The sequence below is a fragment of the Mytilus edulis genome, chromosome 14 (assembly GCF_963676685.1).
Source record: "Mytilus edulis chromosome 14, xbMytEdul2.2, whole genome shotgun sequence".
Lineage (NCBI taxonomy): Eukaryota > Metazoa > Mollusca > Bivalvia > Mytilida > Mytilidae > Mytilus > Mytilus edulis.
Window position 1 is genome coordinate 38,242,452 of NC_092357.1, and position 23,967 is coordinate 38,266,418.

A 23,967-nucleotide genomic window follows, 5' to 3' on the forward strand; every position below is an offset into this window, starting at 1 on the left:
CAAATTATACCGAATATAAGCGTGGCACCGAAAAACATTGTAAATAATTCTATCGTCATTGTGGCTAATCAGAACATTCACCAATTAAGTTTTGGCGGACATTTGGCAATTGGTATTATATTGACTTTATCAAGCAGCATTGGTATACTGTTAAACGGATCTGTCATATTTACTTTTATAAGAAATGTTACATTAAGAACTCAAACAAACTGGCTTATATTGAGCTTAGTTATCTCAGACTTCTGTATGTCTTTCTTGGGTACACCAATGGTAGCCGTTTCAAGTTTCTACCAAAAATGGGTCTTTGGTACTTCCGGTTGTGTGTATTACGCATGCCTAATGAGTTTTACGGGATACATGTCAATTGTTTTATTGACAGCTATATCAATATCGAGATATATTGTGACAGTTCGGAGAGAATGGACTCACTGTCTAACTATTAGTGTTGTAATTTGTACTATAGCTATCGGAGTTTTGTATTCGTTGTTCTGGTCTTTAGTACCACTTGTAGGATGGAGCTCATATGGACACGAGGCTGCAAATACATCGTGCTCAGTACAATGGAACAGAAAAGATCCGCTTCATTATTCCTACAATGTGGCAGTCATGGTCTTCAATTTGGCAATTCCATTTGCTATTATAGTCTTTTGCTATACGGCAATAATAACAAAGGTAAGTTAATCACTCAATTCTTTCTTTTACCTATTTTCTGTTGTTCTGCTTTTTGTCTATTAGTGATTTATACCTTCATCAACTTAGTGCACTTTCTGAACGTTAAGCAGTAGACAAAATTATTTATTAACATCAAATATACATTATTATATCGAATCCTATCAATAAGAAATAAGATAACCCTTTTCGACTAAATTCACAAAAAACAAAATGAAACAAATATAGAGCAAAGTCTCATTCGTTATGCCCCAGCTAATGACATTATGTTTTTTGGTCTTTACGTCCGTTCTTCCGTCCTTTCGTTCATCTGTCTCGTTCTAGGTTGAAATTTTTGGTCAAGGTAGTTTTTGATGAAGTAGAAGTCCAATCAACATGAAATTAGTATACACATGGTCCATATTATATGATCTTTCTTTATATTATGCCAGATTAGTCCACTGCACATAGATAATGATAGTGTGAGTGGAGCAGCCGTGTACTATGCAGTAATTTTTCACAATCCTTAAATATAATTTGCGGTGGTCTTAATTTGTGTTTGTGTGTTCATTACCTGGCAACAGGCTATCAGTTACGACTGTTGAAATGTGAAATTTAAAGAAGGATAACACTTTCAGGCAAATTTTGTTGCAAAATTTCAGTAATGAAGTAAAATACGATGAAAAGACGATATAATGTAGTAATTAAGACTGAAATGGTTCTAGATAAAATATAACGGCAGATTCAAATATAAACATAAATGTAGTTTGGTAGGTAGGAAAGGAGGGTTGATGTTTAAATGTATTTTGTTATTATCAAATTCTCTGTTGTTATCCTTGAATAAGGACTTCAGTTGTCCTGAATATGATCTTGGTGACGATAAATTACATGAACATTACATCATGTGTGTTTGTGTTCTCTGGTCACCGTCTAAAAGTAATTTACAAAGACAACTACACATGATTACAAAACAAAATATGAAAGTAGCCGGCAAAATGGTAAAAGGGTGTACTTAGGTGATCTAAGGTAAAATTAAATAAATTAGGAATTAAGAATAGATACTTTAAGCTGGAAGAGTATTAGTTAAGAATCAAAATAATCTAAAAATATTGATAGGTCATTGAGCTCTTTTTCGAGTTATTTGATTTATAAAATATGGCGGGAACAGGCTGACTCGGACTTTTATCTTATATTTGCATTGGAATTATTTGGGTCTCAAATCAAAAGAAAGAAAATCTGCTAAAATTTTGTCAAATGACCTTTTTTTGAGCTATTTAGTCTTACATTAACAGATAAATGGGTGTTATGGGGCAACATATTTACCTTGTATCGTATCGGAAAACACCGTGGAGTTCGAACATTTGACACTTATTCCAAAACCTCACCTAAGTACATACTTAAGTCTCTAAAGTAGCCTCTCCTTCTTGTTCTCTAACATTCATTTGCAATATCAGCTATTTTAATTCTCTCTTTGATAATACAAGATATGTCAGAAATTTCATCGTCGTTTTATTGTTCTAATCGGCTCTCTGTGAATATTTGTCATCTAAATACACTTGTTTTTGTTTTTTTCATTCTGACATCATACTTAAAACATTTGAAAGGGACAAGCATGTAAACATAGTAAAAGGGGGGACGAAAGATACCAGAGGGAGAGATAGAAAAAATAAACTGACAACGCCATGGCTAAAAATAAAAAGGCAAACAGACAAAAAATAGTACAGAAGACACAACACAGAAAACTAAAGACTAAGCAACACGAACCCCACCAAAAATAGGTGCTCCGGAAGGGTAGGCAGATCCTGCCTGCTCAACATGTGTCACCCGTCGTGTTGCTTATGTTATTACAAATCCAGTAAATAGTCTAATTCGGTAGGTCACATTCGTGAAAGGGGAAGGGTATTGTAGTAGTATATTTCGATGAGTATATTTGTTTCATATTCCAACATTAGATCTGAAAATAATCGATGCGCAAATGATCTACAAACTTTATTTTCAGTATTTGACATCCGCTGTATTACGAAACTACGCAATTTTGAATACATAATATCTTTATTAACAATAGAAAATATATCAGAATTTGGATCAGTATCATTGTTTCATAATTCAATATTAGATTATAATCGAAAATAATCGATACGCAAATGATCTCAAAACGTTATTTTCAGTATTGGACATCAGCTGTACTACGAAACTACGCAATTTTGAATACATAATATCTACACTGACAATAACAAATATATAAATATTTGGATAAGTATTATTGTTTCATATTCCAACATAAGATCCGAAAATAATCGATGCGCAAATGATCTAATACCGTTATTTGCAGTATTTGACCACAGTTTTATTACAAACTAACACACTTGTAAACACATATAACTAGATATTAAACTATGTTGGTAGATAATCAAATGGTTATGGTCAAACTAATTATGACAAACAATTTAAAGATAAATAATTTATCTAGATAACACACTGTATTACTTTACAATAAATGATTATCAAGTTAAGTCAGCAGTTCTATGTTGACACGAATTATCATTGGTACAGTTATATTTGTATCTTAACTGTTTACAACACTTTTAACTGTTTGAAATACTGCGGTTCTTAACCCATAAATAGATAACATAAGCTGCATTTGAAAATGACCTTAATGTTTCGTTCAACTTTTTTATTTAAGAGTCCATTTTTAGTGTTTGTTTATGCTAACAAAACTTTTTGAAGTTAACCCTGGCATAATGCGATTTTTAAACGAGACCTTCGATGTCGAATGTTTCAGATGATAAATGAGGACAACTGTAATTCACTTTACAACTGGTCAAACTGTCTCATTAAACGAAATTCGCCGTTTCAGATTCTAATGCATCATGGGTAATAATTTCAAAAGTGTACACCAAAACGTCCTGATTGGTTAAAAATTTCATAAACAATGGAAATTTAACCAATGACGTGACGTTATTTTCATTTTGGGGTACGAACAATGATGACACAAACCTATCTTCTATCAATCGTAAAACCAAAATTGTTCCGTTTGATAAATAGCAGCTATTGGACTACTACAGAATTATGAAAACTACTAGAGGTTAAAAGATAAATGTATTATATAGAAAAAAGTAAAATCACAAAAATACTGAACTTAGAGGAAAATCAATTCGGAAAGTCCATAATCACATGGCAAAATCAAATAACAAAACGTATCAAAAACGAATGGACAAGAACTGTCATTTTCATGACTTGGTACAGGCATTTTCAAATGTAGAAAACAGACTATATAACTTGATGAATATACAATTAAAATAGAACTTCTATGTTTACACGAATCATCACCGATTGTGTCATAATAATTTATGAAGTGTTATAAAAAACTTAGAAATATTTGAAATACTGCGGTTCAATCCCATACCTAGATAACCTGAGCTGTATTTGTATTTTTTTCTCTCTCAGAAATGCGAATCTGTAATGCTATTTTTCTTCGTACCTTATTCTTAGTACAACTTTGTTATTCGAACGTCCAAGGTAAGTCTTTGAAAAGAATTACTGGGAACTTTAATAAGTTTTTAAAATAAACCAGTGGATAAAGATATTTGTACATGTGGTATTTATGGTCCTAACATACAGAAATGTTGGAGATGCTAAATGAAGTATGACGAAAATCCTATCTTATATCAATCATAAAATGATATTTGGTCCGTTTAAATTTGTATGAAGTAAATGTGACCACATGACAGTGACCAGATTAGTAGGCATTTCTATTTTTCCTTTTGAATGGCAGGTATTCTACACTTGTATATATTCCTTTCGATTTGCAATTTAAAAGAGACAAAGGGACAATAATACCCAGACTGTCAACGCCAAGACAAAACTTAATCAAAGTATAATAAAGAGTATACAAACCACTTCATAAAAAAGAAAAGTTGAGCAATAAGAACCCGTAACAAAAAGTGGGGGTGATCTCAGGAAAGGTGAACATATCTTTCTCTAATAATGTGTCATTTTTTCTTCTTCCTTCAGATACGAGGCCATGATTTCTTGCATATAATCCTTCTGATACCAGGCCATGATTTCTTGCATATAATCATTCAGATACGAGGTCATGATTTCTTGCATATAATCCTTCAGATACGAGGCCATGATTTCTTGCATATAATCCTTCAGTTCTATAAGATAATATTTATTTTTTGTTTTTCTCTATTCGTGTAGATACGCCATAACTCCTTACAACGACGATATCGGTTGACAAGGCAATGCTGGAATAGAAGATCACACATGGAAAAAACAATTACTTTCACAATCATATTAATGATCGGTGAGTTTGATTTTAATTAAAGTTGTTGCATGCATAATATCTGTTTCCTCTCAATGCTTGAATGGTCGGTATATCAGATTAGATTTAAGTCTTTGCATGCTTAATATATGCATTCTAAGATGGAGAGTTGTCTCATTAGCACTCACACCACATCTTCTTTTATCCTTATAATATCTGTCAACCTCATTGCTTGAATAGTTGGTAATTTAGAATTTATTTTAAGTTATTGAAAGCATTACATCTGTTCCCTTTTAACTCTTAAATTATCGTTTAGTCAGATTTAAATTAAAGTAATAGCATGCATGATATTGGTCCTCAGAATTGCTTTACTAGTCGGTAATTATCATTTTTAAGGGGGCTCGCGGGTCTAAATCAAATTTTTTATTTAATATAGGATTTCGCCTTATTTTTGTATAAATGAACTTTATCTTATACTTAATAGAAAAATGAAATAAAAAAATGGTGTCACCGTTCATTTACGCTCACAATCTGCCTTCGAAAGAAGCATACATTTTTGTTAATGTTCTTTTTTTCTGTTGAACTAATAGGAGAAAAATCGGTAATATCGAAATAAAAAAAGAACCTAATTACAGAAATCGCTTAAATTTTACAATTATTTAGTCTATGTACAGCTTATTTGAAAACAACCATGAAAAATATAGGTCACCGATGAGTTAAAAAAGATATTTCAATTTTAATGCCAAAATATGGCATTTTTGCACCAAAGGGAGATAATTTGGAGCTTTTCCAATGATATCTACATTTTAAAAGTCACCTGTGGCCAACACGAAAAGATTTTTTGGAATGATTTTTGTACCCTAAGATAAAGTTACAACTACTAAATGTAATTAATAAAATTTGAAATGAAAAATAAAAGTTTATATTTTTTCTGAAAATCTTATACCCGCCAGCCTCCTTAAGTGGTTGTATACATTTCTTTTTTCATTACTATTGCCGAATTGGTTGGTTAGTTAGATTTAAATTATAGCGGTTGCATGATTATTATCCGCCCTAACAATTGCTTTAATAATCGGTACTGAACATTTTAATCAATGTGGTTATAATTATGTATTAATACTTTCCTTTCAATTGTTGAAACGGTCTGTAACTTCCGATTTCTATTTAAGTGGTTGCAAGCATTTGTCTTCACAATTGCGTCAATGGTCGGTAGTCAGATTCCTATTTAGTGGTTGTATGCATTATATCTGTTCTTGCAATTGTTTAAATGGTCGGTAATTCAGATTTTATTTTAAATGGTTGCATGCATTAATGCTTTTCTTGCATTTGCTTTAATGGTCTGTAAGTCAGATTTAAATTTTAATGGTTGTCTGCATTATAACGGTACTAGCAATTAATTAAGTCGGTTATTCTGATTTTAATTTAATTAGTTGCATGTATTAATTATTTCCTTGCACTTACATACATTATTTGTAAGTCAGATTTTAATTTTAATGGTTGTCTGCATTATAACGGTACTAGCAATTAATTAAGTCGGTTATTCTGATTTTAATTTAATTAGTTGCATGTATTAATTCTTTCCTTGCACTTACATACATTATTTGTAAGTCAGATTTTAATTTTAATAGTTGTCTGCATTATAACGATACTAGCAATTAATTAAGTCGGTTATTCTGATTTTAATTTAATTAGTTGCATGTATTAATTCTTTCCTTGCACTTACATACATTATTTGTAAGTCAGATTTTAATTTTAATGGTTGTCTGCATTATAACGGTACATTTTACTAGCAATTAATTAAGTCGGTTATTCTGATTTTAATTTAATTAGTTGCATGTATTAATTCTTTCCTTGCAATTACGTAAATGGTATGTAAGTCAGGTTTTGATTTAAGTGGTTTGGTGCATAATGTGTGCTTTCTTTTTTCTTATATAATTAATAATTGTAAATGCATATTTTAATTTAAGTTACTGTAGGCATACTATCTCAATCGTGGACCCATCTTAAATGGCTAGGATTGCCAGTTTTTTTTTCTCGGTTCTTCCCGATGCTCTTCTATTAAACATGACTCAATATATGAAATACACGTAGTTTAAAATGACATTTAACACCAACAACCACACAATATGACACTCATCAATTCGAAAGTTTGATTAAACTATTAGACGAAATATCGTTTCATTGTTTAGAAGTATGAAATATTTAGTGTTGTAACGCTATTTATTAAAAATTTGTAAATGGTCGCATCACTTTATAATTTTCTTCTATCTTTAGTAACTTTCAATATCTACCTTCATTAGAGACAATCACACCAAAACATTGGAATGTGCGGAATGTATTCAAAAGTAAGTGTAATCGACATTATAAAATGTAACCTTGAAATTCATCTAGTAGACTTTATGTTTATGTTAATATGTATAATCACATTCCTGATTTTAAGGTACTAATAACTTACTTTTATGAGTCAGTTCCTTTCTTAACTGAATGGTAACCTCCAAGCACCACACAGCTGTTTCTTGTTTCATTATTATAGTATGTCCCGTTTTTGTCATTGTACAGATGATGAATATGACAATTTACGTTTAACCGGTGGGAACTAGTATCCCTGGTAAAGATTAATTCAAGTGAAAGTTTGTGCAAACAAGATGATATTTCTGAGATAAAAAATACTTTGTTAAGAGTTTAGTATGACGTCCATTATTATTAAACTAGTATACTTATTTGTTTAGGGGCAAGCTGAAGGACGCCACCGGTGCGGGAGTTTCTCACTGCATTGAAAACCTATCGGTGGCCTTCGGCTGTTGTCTGCTCTTTGTCGGTTGTTGTCTCTTTGACACATTCCCCATTTCCATTCTCAATATGATTTGTTCTAAAAGAAAATATTCTAAAGCCATCAGACATATGTCCTTTCTAAAATATTATCATGTTGTCATGACTTCGTAAATTAACTGGATATCCTGTCATTGGTTTCGATTTAACATGTCCAAATCAATTTTATTTCGAATTAAGATTTTACAATCATGATACTGTAGTAGTGTGTTGTAACCTTGTCATTGATTTTATGACAATATGATTTGACGTGTTCGAGCTTCACCTCGCTTCAAGATGTTCTACAGTAGACAATATAATTGTTACTAATGAATGTTCGTCTCGCCTCTATATATTTTTTGGCACCCTATTAACCGTGTATTCATTTGAGGTTATGTCGGGTACACATACATATAATGGAAGATGGTATTCTCGAGCAGCTTCCATCTTCTACTTCATGTATTTTGTCAGATATCTTGTGTTATCTTTAAATGTAACCTTTACTGATTTTTTTTACCTTTTAAACATTTTTTTTATTCGAGCGTCAGTGATGACTTTTTTGTAGACGAAATGCGCGTCTTGCGTCAATATAAAATTCCAATCCTGGTATATATGATGAGTTTATTTGAATGTCACTTGCACAGATGTGATAAATAAAGTGTCTGTATGAGAATTTAAACTTGTGAAACATTTGAAATTTCAAAAAAGTCATTAAACTCACAGATAGATCATTTTTGAGGTTTGTTAAGTAGAATGTCTTTAAATGTGACACACGACATAGAACAGTTTCGCTACATCGTCAATAAACACTTTTATAACTGAAACAATAAGATATATCCTTAATAGCTATTAAAACTTTTGTCATATATCAAAAACTAGCTTGTTTGAAAGGGAATTTTTTCCTCCAAGTGTATCTACACAGGTCAGGAAAAAGTTCTCTATAAGGGTCAACTAGAATTCTATCGTCGATCAATTCTAATAGTTTGTCTCTAGCAATAGGACTATTTATGTGTAAATAATTATAACAATCTAAATTTGGATTTAACACCAGATTAAAATCTCCACAGATAATAAAACACTCATTTTCAAAATCATCAATAATTGACATAATATGCTCATAACAAAATGGACTGTCAGTATTTGGGCCATATATAGTGATGAGAGTAAAACGAACTTTATCTACAACCAAATTCAAAGCTAAGTAGTTTAAATCAATGTCCCTTTTTTCTTTAAGTACTTTCCACTCAAAATTATTTTTAAACATAATTGCTACACCTCTTGAATTTGAAGAAATGAATGAAAAGTAGCATTCATATCCCCATAACGTCCTTATACTATTTTCTTTATCCACTGTGAAATGAGTGTCTTGTAGACAGTAAGTGTTATGGTTTCCAGATTTAAAAAAAACTAAATACATCACTCCTTTTAGATAAATCACCCAGACCCTGACAGTTAACATAAAGTATCTTTAAAGATCCCATAATGGTTTGAAATATGTGTACATCATCATTTCATATAGGCATGTTTTACATTTGATTATCCTTATTATACATTCACATGAGACACACAGACATATACACACAGATTTGCTCAAAATGTCTAGATATGGTGGTATAGAAATTCTCGACATACATGTATTACCAAGCTTCGTACAGTGACCAACAGTCAGATTCAATACTTTAAAGACATTCAATTCATAGAAAAAATTATAATTAACAGACAAGAAAAGGGTTAAAAAAACAATATTTCAATATGTTTTGCCACATTGTAGTTGGAATTTGTTAGTTTTTGCAGTTTTCCTTATGACACCAACAAAATAATAGTTCAACAAAAATTTAGATTATCTGTACCAAAAAATGTTAATATGTATTGTAGAAAGAAAATAAATATATAATGTACATGATCTATAGTTAAAAGAGAGATAACTCTAATTTTTGTTTTATACAAAGAAAGGGAGATAAGCAAAAATATTTAGTCAAATATCAACAATGAACTATAGAATTCTCAAAACTGTCCGTGAGGTCTAAGATCTAATCACATATCATCTATTTCCCGTGTTGTAATCTGTAATGAATGTCATCATATATAGTCCAATTTTCAGCTGAAGTCCTGCAGGTGTTCTACCATAAATTCCACAATTTAAGTACCAGACAGACTCAAATTCGTCAGTTTTTCTAAGTCTCACAATTAAACTCATGTTTCTTTGAGTAACATCGTCCACAAATCTAATTTTACTAGTCAAGTCTTTCCTACATCTCATAATTTGACGCTTAACATCACTACTGAATAGCTTAACAATAACTGGATAGGGCCCAGCCTTTTGAGATGGTATACGGTGGATTGCAACCACATCTCTGTCTTCTAACTGGACTTTTCGTTCTTTTTTCACAGTTTCCATAAAGTCCTTTCTAAGATCTTGTTTATCTTTTCTTGGAAAATTTATTAATATTATTTTTTCTCGAGTACTGCTCGTTGTACATGTTGTAATTGCTCCTTATATCAGCCTGTCTTGAAAGTCGACTTGTTTCATTTAAGTCTCTTCTAATTGTTGAATTGGAATACTGTATAGCATGTATCTTATTCTTTAGGTCTTCATTTTCTATAGATAAAGCATCAAATTTTTCCTGCATTTCATTTTTTACTTCTTCCACTTTTTCATCAATCTTCTTTTCTACAGTTATTTCAAATTCATTCATCAGCTTTTTGACAATTAAAGAGGCCCCTCATGGGGGGGGGGGGGGGTCCTAGTAATCACATAATCACCATTTTTTTGCCAATATAATCACATAATCATTAAATATTTGCTTATCTTTAGTAATCAAATAATCATAAACTAAAAATACAGTCCTAGGTAATCAAATAATCATGAAATATTTGGCTTAATAATCAAATAATCATTAAAAAAACGGCCAAGTAATCACATAATCAAAAACCCCATGAGGGCCCTCATTAAAGTAAACACTTGCTCAAGAGCACTAGTTTTAATCAGATCTTTTGTTACTCTATCAAGGTCCTCTCTCCTTGTCACACCTTCAAGTTTGATTTTAATTTAATCAATATCCTTTTGAAAGTTCATTATTCCAGATAAGTCTAAACTATTGTTTGATTCATTAGATACGTCTTAATGAATTCGTTTACTAGGTGGTGGTTTATTCTTATCCACTTTTGCTGTAAGCAATGTCTAAACAGTATTCCCAGGTTTAGTAGCAGATCTTTTGTTTGTAGATTTTAAACCAGCTAAATTTTGCCCTGAAGACATACTGTACATATATTGTTACCTCTAGTAGTAGAAATCAATAATCTAATATCAAAATAGACCCTTCTGGAAAAAATCTTTCAAGAGTCACAAAATTATTCCTGTTGAAAAATATTCCACAAACATTGTATCATTCTATTCTCCATTGAATTAGCTATCACATCTATACTATTAAACGAGAAGACCTCATTTTGGGTGTTGATTCTCTTCTTTTCACAATAAATTAATCAACACGCCTCTGTGTCCTATAGGTACAGTGCATAGTCGCATTTGTCATCCATTCATATGATTATTCAGATTGAGTTATTTTGGGAGAAAAACGAGAAAAAGAGCATCCGGATATTGTCCCGTCATTGGACAAAATTTTAAGTCAGATTATACTTCCGGTTTGCGTTTTTCTGTATACTTTGAACATACATATACTACGAATAAAGTGTATTTTCAGAATTCTATCTGCTTTCATTTTCAAGTTTACTATCCACGGTGGTCACAGAGTTTATTAAATAGAGAGGGTCTGTATACTATATCAATGACCACCATGGATCGATTAGAAAGCTTAGAATTGAAAGTAAATACACTTTATTTATATGATAGATACAGATAAGCGCTAAAATTATTCATGTGCACTTTTGATACCTTTTCTGAAATTCTCCAGTCATTAAATCTTTTACAAAATTCATTGATTACAAAAAAAGAAGATCTGGTATGATTGCCATGTTGACAACTCTCCACAAGAGAACAAAATGACACAGAAATTAACAACTATAGGTCATCGTACGGCCTTCAACAACGAGCAAATACCATACCGCATACTCAGCGTTAAAAGGCACCGAAATGACAATGTAAAACAATTCAAACGAGAAAACTAGCAGCCTTATTTATGTACAAAAAATGAACGAAAAACAAATATGTAACACATAAACAAACGACAACCACTGAATTACAGGTTCCTTACTTAAATGTTCATAACATACTAAATGTATATTCATATTGAAATTGATAGAAAACCACAAATTGGGAGTTTTGGAAATAAAGGAGGAGGGATTAAAAAAAACATTTTCCTGTCCCCAATAACCTATGATTTATGATACTTTTGCTGAAATTCTCCAGTCATTCAATATTTCACAAAATTCTTCAAACAACACTTTACATACTTTAAACTACGCTCTGAATGCCCGCGATTTCGCGGGTGTGTTCTAGTAGTACTAAATTCAGAGACAGTGTCTTCCTAAATTTGCCATAAAACTGCAAAAACTTGGAGCTAACTTTCTAAGGTGTTAACTGCTCGGCAGCCATATTGAATTCCCAATGTATCAATGTTAACAGGCATTATACTTAAACGTGGAAACTCTGGACTATGTCTGTTTGGTTTTTTCACACATCGTTATCAATATAATTGAATTTGATGTGACTGTCATACAAACGAAAGGTCTCGCTAGTTTTAAAACCAGGTTTAATTCACCATTTAGTACATAAGAAAATACCTGTACCTAGTCAGGAATATAACAGTTGTTATCCATTCGTTTGATGTGGTCGTGCTTTTGATTTTGCGATTTGATAAGGGACTTTCCTATTTGAATTTTCCTTGGAGTTCAGGACTTACGTGATTTTGCTTCAATATAATGCTGATTACGACGAAGTATTATCTAACAACTGACACAAAGTCCTGAAAACATGTGAAGTGACTATGTGGAAGTAGTTTTAGACAAAAGTAGTATACCGCTGTTCGAAAGTCACAAATCGAAGAGGAACAAACCCGAGTTTCAAACTAAAACTGAGGAAATGTTTGTTTATAGGGAAAAGTATTTAAACCGAAGTATGTTCAGAATATCTAATTATATTCCTTATCTAAAGGTATTTGTTCTGATGCCTTATCTCTAGAACCATTAGTCATATGTCTTTCTTAGTCTTATAATGTTGACAGATGTCTTAGACACTTCCTTATATAATTGACATCTTATACACTTGACTCTGATTAAGTATATCTTTAGGCAAAACAGTTTATATATATTCTCTCATTTTTCTTTTCGGTCAGTTTTAGTTGTGTATTCAAGGTCAACGAAACTAATTATTTTTTTATTTATTGATGAATGCTAAACGTCCTCCATCATGACCAGTTAACCATATAAAAAACACCTGTCATTATGTCGGTACAATGTTGCTGCAGTACGGGTACACCAAGGTCCAGAAGAGGTTTACATAATAAAATATAATAACAGTGCAGAATAAATGACAAAACGTTTTAATAATAAATAGATAAATCAAAAGCCAACGAAAAAAATATGATCTTAACTACAACATCCATTTTAAATATACAAACCAAGAGAAGGACAGCATGTAGATTGGACGATGATAAAAATTGGCTTACGATATTCATGATATTAGGAGACATAAATGATAGAAAGAAGGCAAGACAAATTAGCAATGACAATGTTAACAGAAGTATAGCAAATGACAGTAAAACAATCAAGTCTACCAAATATGTGTACTACACAGAAAGTTATACACGAACACGCATCCAAACAAGGAATGGGGTGATATAATGTGTCATTAAGGTTAAGCAAGTCCTGTTCCTACAATGTAACTCGTCATGTTTTGTATTGTAAGTACACACTTATATTTATTCGTAGTGTCAAACAATCACAACTGAAGAAATAAAAAGAACGGATTGTGACAATTGACACTATATTGGTCATATGTGACTTACAAACTATTAGGGAAAATGGTTTGGTCAGTAAATTTTCAGATCTGATGACTATTCTTGCTGCTCTTCCTTTTTGAAAATTTTGTCACAGTCGGAATCATTTGTTATATAAATGTAAATCAAACATGATAAACGCTAACCCATACTTTTCTTTTCATTATTAAATAGCATATAAAGCAGGATCTTCGTATTGTTCCATAGCACCATGGATCACCCTCAGTTTTAGATTGGGTTCCTGCTGCTCAGTCCTTAATGTAATGTTGTGTTATGTAGAATGTTGTTTTTTCCTATTTAAGGCTAAGCATTGTCAATTTATTCTCGCATTATGCGTTTGATAATTCGCCTCTCTCTTATATGATTAAAAAAACTATATTTTCAAATTTGTTCGAATCTTTGATATTTTTTTTCAAAAATAGGTCCTACTGTTAATTGCAAGATCAATCTGAAAAAATGATGCCCACTCAAATGTTTAGTGTCGTGTTTCTCTGTGTGTTGATTTCCGTTAGTGAAATATACACTATCAATTTATAGCAATCTTTTTAAAAACATGTTATTTTGAAACAAAAAAGCAATAAAATGACTGACTCTCATTACATATAATTATTTTTATATTACTGCTAGGTAGATTGTTATTTAAATGTCATTGCGCATGTTATGTGTGGTGTGTTTAAGGAATGCGTAGCAGGTTATTTCAAAGTGTGCACCACATTTTTATGTTATTTCGAATAGGCAGAAAAAATATTACAGTCTTTTCTTATAATTTGAATTTAAATTCCATTTTAAACCGGAGTAAACCATGATAATGATGTTACGGTCATATGACAAAATTATATATATGAGCTGATAAACAAAACAACGTGAGCCAATCAGAAGACGTGATACATCTGAAATTAAATCATGTAATGATATTTTTGCACTTTTTACATAATAATTTATATTTCAGGTGCGTTTTCCTTATCCTGGTTTCCATACGCTATCGTCTGTCTTTGGAGTATTTTACAAAGTTCGGAAGACATTATTCCTGTTGGTCTTGCTGTTATTCCAGCAGTTATAGCTAAAGTATCCGTCGTGTGGAACCCATTGATCTATATTGCTAGAACAGAGCAATTCAGATGTGCCATGGTGGACACATTTCCATGTTTGAGAGTCGTCTCTAATATTGTTTGGGATAACAATAACTTCGCAATAGAAGATATAGAAATACCAGCGAATAATGAAAACCGGATGACAGTTGTAAAATATTCGAATCAGTTTTCACTAGGAAATGATATACTAGAATTTAAACTTGAACAACCTGGTCCTCCAAAAGTTGAAGTAAAAAGAAAAAATCAGAATGACTTAAAAAGTCCTAATTGTAGCCAAAACAATGGCGGCATGTCATTTTGCTCTCAATCAAATATTTCAGCAGAACAAAATAATGATGCCATTTCACAGTCGATTGAAAATTGTAATAAGGACAGGGACATCAAATCTGAATGAGGTACAGAAAATTTTAAAGTGTTTCATGTGTCTAACGAGAACAAGTCAACGATTGATAGTTGTGTGTAGTAGAGTGAATGTAATTGCTTGTCTGAAGTTGTTTTGAATAGTCATTACAATGAAAGCGATATTATCTTTAGAAAATTCTTAATTATACTTTTAGATAGAAAAATATAATTGGCGTAAGTTAATTAATTGAACTACATACTGTAAATTCAGAAATGATTGCATGCATTTATTTTTGCGATTTTGTTATTTTACACTAAAAAGCAATTCTAATTTTTGAGAAGTTGAGAAAAATCCTGTTTAATTAATGTATACAATTTCATAATAAGAGTTTAAATAATTGCGATTGCAACCCTGTCTCATGTAACGCCCAGATATAAAAATTCGAAAGTAAAAAAAGGGGTACAAAGTTATACAGCTCTGAGGATCAAAAGTTGAAAAAGGTTGTGCCAGATGCGGCTAGGGTTTTCTGCTTGTGATAATAACATCCTTGTTATTTAGAACAATTTATGCTATTGCAGACAGTAAATTTTATCAAATGAATATAAAAGATTTACATGATAAAACTGACGTCTTAACTAATTACAGAAAACAAAACCCGAATACATAATACATTGAAGACCAACACAGAAAATAGACACACCCGACTTTGTCCAGGCCTCAACGCAAAAAGTCATAAAATGACGTCACATACGATGTAGTAAAAGGCACAAAAATTACGTCACGCAGACGTTTGAATTTCTGAAACAGCACAAAAATTACGTCACATTTAAAAAACTATATAAAAACATAAAATGAACAAAGATACCGAACTTCAACATGTTCAAAGAATATTGAAATTTGAAAAGTCCTCTGTCAAGTGACAAAACTAAATCTTAAATGCATCAAACAAATGTAAAACAACTCTCATATTCCCGACTTAAATGCAGTTTGATAAATAAAGAAGTCATTCATTTTTGTATTTGTAGAGAATATATGAGAGAAAACGTTAATATTGGAAATAGTATCAATATGATCAAGCAAAGATTTATTTTTATATGACCTACTAGTATACGCATATACTTATTGTTGTCTGTTGAGCCGTAATAGATGGTTGTCTAATAGACACTCATGCCACATCTTATATTTAATTATATATCTGAATTTATTATGGTCGCAGTATGATTAATTGATCTCGGACTTATAAGGCTATAATAATGTTTTAATACAAATAAATATGTGGTTATGTTGATATTGTTGATCCTGAAATAGTTATAGATGTACATTGTTTATTTTGTCAGTATTTTGTCCTGTCAATCTCACTAATCATTGTTCAAATGTTTTTAATCAACGATTTTATTGTGTTCATAGTATTTATTTTGTTATAAATTATTGTTATGCTCAATAAAGGCTGCAATGAGTTAACTTATATCTTGTACATTATAGATATATTTAATGAAATATGCACACTTTCATATAAATATCCAGTAGTTTCGAACCATTCGTCGTTGTTCTACTTGGATTGTGCAAATATTATAATAATCTAAAAATATAGGCGTTAATGAACACTAGAGACGAATGAGTTGGTGTGTGTGGGGGGGGGGGGGGGGGGGGTGTTTACCGTGCAACCACACATTAAAAGTATAATCAGGATTTGAATATGATAATGCAATATGAATATCAGCCATGTGTTCTTCTAGACCGACACAGTGAGTCGGATGTTTAATGTACTATTTTACATAATAACAGTCCACAGGAGGATGTGTTACCTTACTGTGACCCATTATACTTTTTACAATATTAGATCATGCTCCTACGTGCTGAGTACTTATTGGAGAAGCAGCACATACCAATTTCTTAGTTTTTGGTTTAACACATACTGAGTTTCAACCTATGGACCCAAGAACTTAAGGCGAACACGCTACCACAAGACAATAATTATATGAAAGTAATGAGTTTAGTTAGTTAGTTTTCTCGTTTGGATTGTTTTACATTGTCTTATCGGGGCCTTTTATAGCTGACTATGCGGTATGGGCTTTGCTCATTGTTGAAGGCCGTACGGTGACCTCTAGTTGTTAATGTCTGTGTCTTTTTGGTCTTTAGTGGATAGTTGTCTCATTGGCAATCATACCACATCTTCTTTTTTATATTACCCTATCTCTGATCATATTGAACTTGCTCTATGAAGCCTTAAATGTCTTCTTATTTAGGATATTACTATAGAACACACATTCAAATAAATCAATGTGTAGTTTTGAAATAAAATGTTCATTCTTTAAAGAGACCAAATGACACAGCAATTTACAACTATAGGTGACCGTACGGCCTTCAACAATGAGCAAAGCCCATACCGCATAGTTAGCTATAAAAGGCCCCAAAATGACAATGTAAAACAAATCATACGAGAAAACTAACGGCCTAATTATTAGCAAATTTAATGTGCTTACCAAGGTGTAATACTCATTGCAGATGGCTTCATTTGACAACAAAAACATGCCAATTCTCTCCTTTTATAAATTTTGACATGATTAAATTGTTCTTTTATATGACTTTTAAAACTTCTAGTGTACTATGTAAATCAGCTTTCAAAAGTTTATCGGAATTAAGAACAAAATAATTCATTAAGAGATATATGGGGTTAATTTAACACCCTCAGGAAATGCTACAAAAAACTTAACTGTTTGTAAGGCGAAATGATTTCATAAGATTTAATTAACAATGTTTATTCTATGAATAGTTCATGTAATTGGTGAACATAATATTTTTTCTTAAAACAATTTCTCAAATTTAACTAGTAGATCTTTAATTTAACATTTGTCGGGCTGACGCATGCTGAAATCTGCTAACATTATATTAACGTAAGATCAAAACACTGAACACTAATTATTCATATATCACTATTCTTTAAACAAGTAATGCTTATAACGAAAAAAGGTAAAGATGAAGTCGAGAACAAAGGAAAATTACAACAATTATACAAAATCAACTCAAACCAAATCGACATAAAAGAGTCATCATAAAGAAACCAGGTTTGAAATGGGGTCTGCAAACGTGTGCATAAATATGAATTATACTTCACAAACCTTTAATTCGAGCAGTTAAAAGACTTATTCCAACTCCATTAACAATAAGCTGAGATATTTGCACAACTTCGTTTGATCGTGCCATTCAATTCCTTATTAACGATATTAACGAGATGAAAATTAATGTCAAATAATGCGGGTTATCTTTTAGGATTACAAGAAAAAAATGCTCTCGTGCAACTACAATGCAATCATGACTTTAAGTATGGAAAAGGAAATTCTTAATTGCTGACTGTTTTATAAAACGAATCTAAATATGGATTATTTTTCAGGTCCGTTTCATCAATATGCAGACTTTTGAATTATTTATTCAAATATTGGATCTTGATAATCACTGATGAGATTTCTATTATGTTTATTGTCAAGGTAATACCGTTAATGTAATTAATTGTAGTAGGATATAAAATTTACAAAATTTTGAAATGATTTCATACTAACATTATTTATTACGTTATCTTGTGCTCACTGTATATATCGTATCATACCTAGAAAACGTATTTAAATCCAAACTTCAAGATAATTCCAAAAATGGAATTTCATAAATCTTACCATTCAAACGCTCTACTGTATAAATCAATGGAACAAACACAAAAAAAAATCTTTATTTTTTAAGGCTTCGTACAGGAATGTTGTAAGGACTAAGATGAGGTTAAATTTGTTCAATATCTAGGTTAAACTCTAAGTAAAATGAAGAAGAGACGAAAGCAGACAAAGTGATAATAAAACTCATCAGTCGAAAACGAACTGACAATGCCAAGGAGAGAAAAAAAGGAAAAACGTCAAAAAGTCATATAACAGCACTTTAAGCGTGTTAACAGAAGAAACTCCAAAAGGCATGTTTGGTCAATATGGCATCATAACTGTGAAAAGATACACCATAGACATACAAACACAGCTGTTTGAAAAATAAAAAAAAAGAAACAAAATAATGTGACAAATATGCAATTATTAAACGTGTTTGAATTTAACAGTACACACGGTATTGTAAAACAAATAATTATATTTAGGTCAAAATATCACATTTTGATTGCTTAATACAAGGCAAAATAATTTACTTGTACAAGATAAAGTCATATAAACTCTTTCCCGATAAAGTATGAATTTCAAGTACAAGAATAAACACAACGAAAACAGAACTATAAATTAAAGCCATATTGTAGACATAGCTTGATTGTCTATTTATTCTAATCTCTTTGTTTGCATTTGTTTTCTTATTTTTGTAATTTGATAGAAACTTGTGCTATAAAAAATGGATCAGTTGTATTGACTATTTCACGTGATTGAGAAGGGAATAGGTACATTGAAAATATGTTAAGCAACTTCTTCAAGGAATATGTTTCTATTTTTGTTTGTTTCATTTACGTTATTTTTATTTAGTATCCAAAATTAGTATATCTACATAATCTTTTTACTTGAAACTGGTTGTTTTACGTCATTTGGTCTGTGGTAGATATTTGTATTCTTCATAACACATATTCTTGTTTTTATCTTGTTGTCAATTACAAACAGATTTCCGAACCATATTTCTTAAGCTTTAGTTTGATAAGTGAAATTGTTTGTATTTGTAGACACTACTTTTTGTATTTCCTTGCCTTAAATCACTTACATCACAAAACAAATTTACATAAGGATTATATTAATTACAGCATTTAAATAGAATAAAGTAATACCAGCTACCAATTTAATGCTTTTAAAGTCACCTCAAATTAAAAAAAAATATGCATATGTTTTTTATAACTAAATGGATAGTTTTCATTATACATCTTATGTACATTTACTTTTGTCTGAGGAACATTCTTTAATTTGTCCACATTTAGAAGAAGTTTACTTATTTTTAATTGTTTCCTTCCAGGAAACAATTCGCCGACATATTTTCCGTATGCATAGTGACCTAAGCGTAACCTTCTTCGTACAAATCCGGTGATCGCAATGCGCATGGATCTGTCATTAGAATAAACTATAATCTGATTGTACATGTTAAGCACGTGCTCAATACCCATGCTTTTTGGTTTTTTTCCTATAAGGTGACAATCTGTAAACTTCGGCTTCAAAACACGGTATATAATGAGCAGCCATGTTTGTTAAATCAAAACAGACAGAGTGAAAAAGAACTGACGATTATACGATTCATTTGCATAAAAAATGAGAAAATCGTGCACAGAAAACTTAGTTTATGATATATTCATGCATTGGTTCAAGAATTGGATAAACATTATTTTTCACCACTCACTCGTTTCATATGACTTTAAGAAGCAAAATGGATACGTCTATTCTAATTCACATGTTCAAGTAAAACAAATGTATGTTGCCATTGATAAAAGAGGAACAAAAGATACCAAAAGGACAGTTTAACTCAGCTGGCAATGGCTAAAAAATAAATAAAGACAAACAGACAAATTATAGTGCACAAGACACAACATAGAAAAATTAAGAATTAGCAACACAAACCAGACCAAAAACAGGGGATGATATCAGGTGCTCCGGAAGGGTAAACAGATCCTGCTCCACATGATATTCGTCATCTTCTCGTCAACAATGAATCATGACGCGTCAATAAAATCCCAACGAGAGAAATAGAAGTTTAACAAGTATAAATTTGAAGACCTCTGATTTTAATCTTTCGATTTGAGTACAGATCCGACACTTACTAAAATCACATTCCCGCATCTTCAGTCATTGGGATTACATGGTTGAGCTCGTACACTTGTCAGCTAAGAGCGTAATTTGGTTTCTTAACGTCTGCTGAATGCATTAGGGTTAACAGTTTCAGAATAATGCGTTCATGAGACTACCAAATTTCCCAAGTTAAAAATAAAGCGAAAATAAATCGTTGAGAATGTGTAAAACTTAGGTCAAACATTAGTCATTTACTTCAAGTATTCTAAAAATCGCGAAAATATAGTATACGCGAAAATAAGTTGATAAACAGTAATTCGCTTATCTGGATTGATAGAAGAAGAAGAAGAAGAAGAAGAAGAAGAAGAAGAAGAAGAAGAAGAAGAAGAAGAAGAAGAAGAAGAAGAAGAAGAAGAAGAAGAAGAAGAAGAAGAAGAAGAAGAAGAAGAAGAAGAAGAAGAAGAAGAAGACTTTTGTCTTTATTGTTTGTTGTCTTTTATTTCAAAACGGGACCGATAAATATAGATATCAACCTCTTTGAAATACAATGTAAACTGTGTTATCCGACAAACTGGGGGATAAATCAAAATGTCGAATAAAGCAAGATGTCGGAATACTATTATGCAGGTTACACTGTATACGTAAACCGCGGATTATGATATGCTTTTTATTGTTTCATATCCATTTTCTCTATTGATTGTAATTGAATTGAGTATCTCCCTCTAGAATTTTTTAGTACTGAATTTTAATCATTCTCAAAAGAACAAAACGCTTAATTGATCTTTTCTTTTTATCATGTTCGGTTTGTATTACCATCAAACATGCGATTTAGTTAAAATGGTTCTGGTTTGCGATATTTGTCCGTCTTTGATTGATTTTTTCACAGACTGATTTACGTTTGCGTTATATTAACCTTTACACCTATACATGAAAAAATACATGTTTGTGGTTCCTGTTTATGTTAGATTAGGTTTCATTCATGATCTCCTTGTACTCATATATTACGATTGAAAGATATGTAAACACCATAAAAATTCTTATTTATTTTAAATGTAACACACAAGTTGATCGGTAGTCTTGCGCTGATGTGTTTACTCTAATATCTAATATTATATTATTCTCAAGTGAATACAAAACACTTAGTTGATTCTTTATCATGTGTGCTTTGTAATATTATCATATATTTGATCTAGCTTTTTTTGTTCTGGTCTGAGTTATTATTAATCTGTGATTGAATGTTTCACACATTGGTTAGAGTACGTGTCCTCCGTGATCTCCTTGTACTCATATATTATGATTAAAAAAATATGTCAACACCATAAAAGTTCGTATTGATTTAAACTGAACAAACAAGTTGATCGTTAGTCTTGCGCTGATGTGTTTAATCTAATATCTAATGAGGAAACTGTCTGTAAAATATACATAGTATTGTCATTATTCCCAGATTACCATAAACATATTTGTTTCGAATAAAAATCTGTTATGTTAAACATTTTAAAAGATTTGTAATTGCATATGTATTATGCAAATTTGCTTGATTACATTTCTTCAACATGTTTTATTGTAATGGTCATATAACTTATAAAAATATAAAAATCTTAGCTGTGATTTCCAGGGGGTGAAACAATCACCAACAGTGGTTATAAATTAACACATAGATACCAAGATTGAAGTTGTGTACCAGACCAGCATTTCCTCTATAAAAAAAACCTCAGTGGCTCTCGAATTGAAACAACTTAGAAGGCACTTAAATAAGTTAAGATGTCACAATAAAAATTTAAGTGATCCATCAACTGAAATTGCAACCCGTTTACGGTTTGTGTTTGTTCTGTCTTCAGTTTTGTTAATTACGTTCCGTATATCATTCTTTTTACGATTTGTTTCCCATGCCATGCCATGCCCTGTTCAGTTTGTTTTACGAGCGATTGTCTTCGATCTCACAATTAGCATTTGCTATGTTTTAAACAAAACAAAACATATTTTATATATGATATTTGATGGTTTCCTCTTATATTTAATGCGTTTCCCTCAGTTTTAGTTTGTTACCCCGATTTGGTTTTTTGTCCATGGATTTATGAGTTTTGAACAGCGGTATACTACTGTTGCCTTTATTCCTTTAAAGCAAATAAGGTTGTAATTGCTAATGATTTAATTACAATTCAACATAATCGATATCATTACAATTACATTCGAAATCAAATGTAATCGATTACACAAAAGTTGCTTTTAGGTGGTACCTAACACTTTCACTAAAATTAATTTGGCTCGTTAAATTTCATAAAATTTTTACAAAGTATTTACTTTGATCCTTTAACAAAAATATAAAATAAATCAAAAATTTGAACCAACCGTTTTGTCAGATAAATTACACTGGTTATATAGCAGTGTGACAAACGCCAATTTTGATCAGTGAGAAGCTTAATATTTCCTTTACAACACAACGTAATTAAAACGTTTAGCTGACTTTACAGGGTTATCTCCCTGTAGTGTTAGGTACCACCTTAAAGTAATTATGATGACATTAGATTCGTTATTGATAACACTTAAGAAGGGGTTAGAGTGAACAATGTGTTTATGCCACTTCATGGATAAACCCAGAGGATGCCCAATTTCTGGCAAAATTTCAAAAAAACAAAAGGAGCGAACACCCTTTGAAAAATAAACCATACTTAGGATGACATTGCATTTTTAATTATTTAAACATAATTTTGCTTTGAATTAGTAAGAATAACACCGGCTTTGTAATCGATTACATCCAATTTTCGAACTAATAATTATTAGTTGGCATGGGATTACATATAATACATTGCATGGTGTTATATAAACAAACTTGTTTGATATATATCTATCCCGACCTAACAAGATAAAATAATGTGATTTTTTTTAATAATGTTGAGATATACACGCTTTACAGAATAAGCCAAGTAACAGTGTAAAATGTGCATTGTTTGGAGGTATAAACAAGTTCCATTTCTCTATAAAAGAAATAACAAAGTTTGTATAAATATTTGAGCCTGGTGCAAATTCTCAATAATCAAAAGGTGTAACTAATGAATGAATACACAGTTTTATTGTCTGAGGGGACTTAATAGACATTAATATAAAACAGGACACTGACCCA

General features: G+C 31.2%; 1 protein-coding gene across 1 annotated transcript; it reads left to right on the forward strand.

Annotated features, from left to right (window-relative positions):
- The first annotated feature begins 357 nt into the window (after positions 1-357).
- Positions 358-21,365, forward strand: LOC139504178 (visual pigment-like receptor peropsin). Its single transcript, XM_071294242.1, has 6 exons — positions 358-672; positions 1,101-1,157; positions 14,305-14,368; positions 14,627-14,997; positions 15,326-15,344; positions 21,184-21,365. The coding sequence occupies exons 1-6, from the start codon at positions 358-360 to the stop codon at positions 21,363-21,365; spliced, it is 1,008 nt and encodes a 335-aa protein (XP_071150343.1).
- The last annotated feature ends 2,602 nt before the right edge of the window (positions 21,366-23,967 follow it).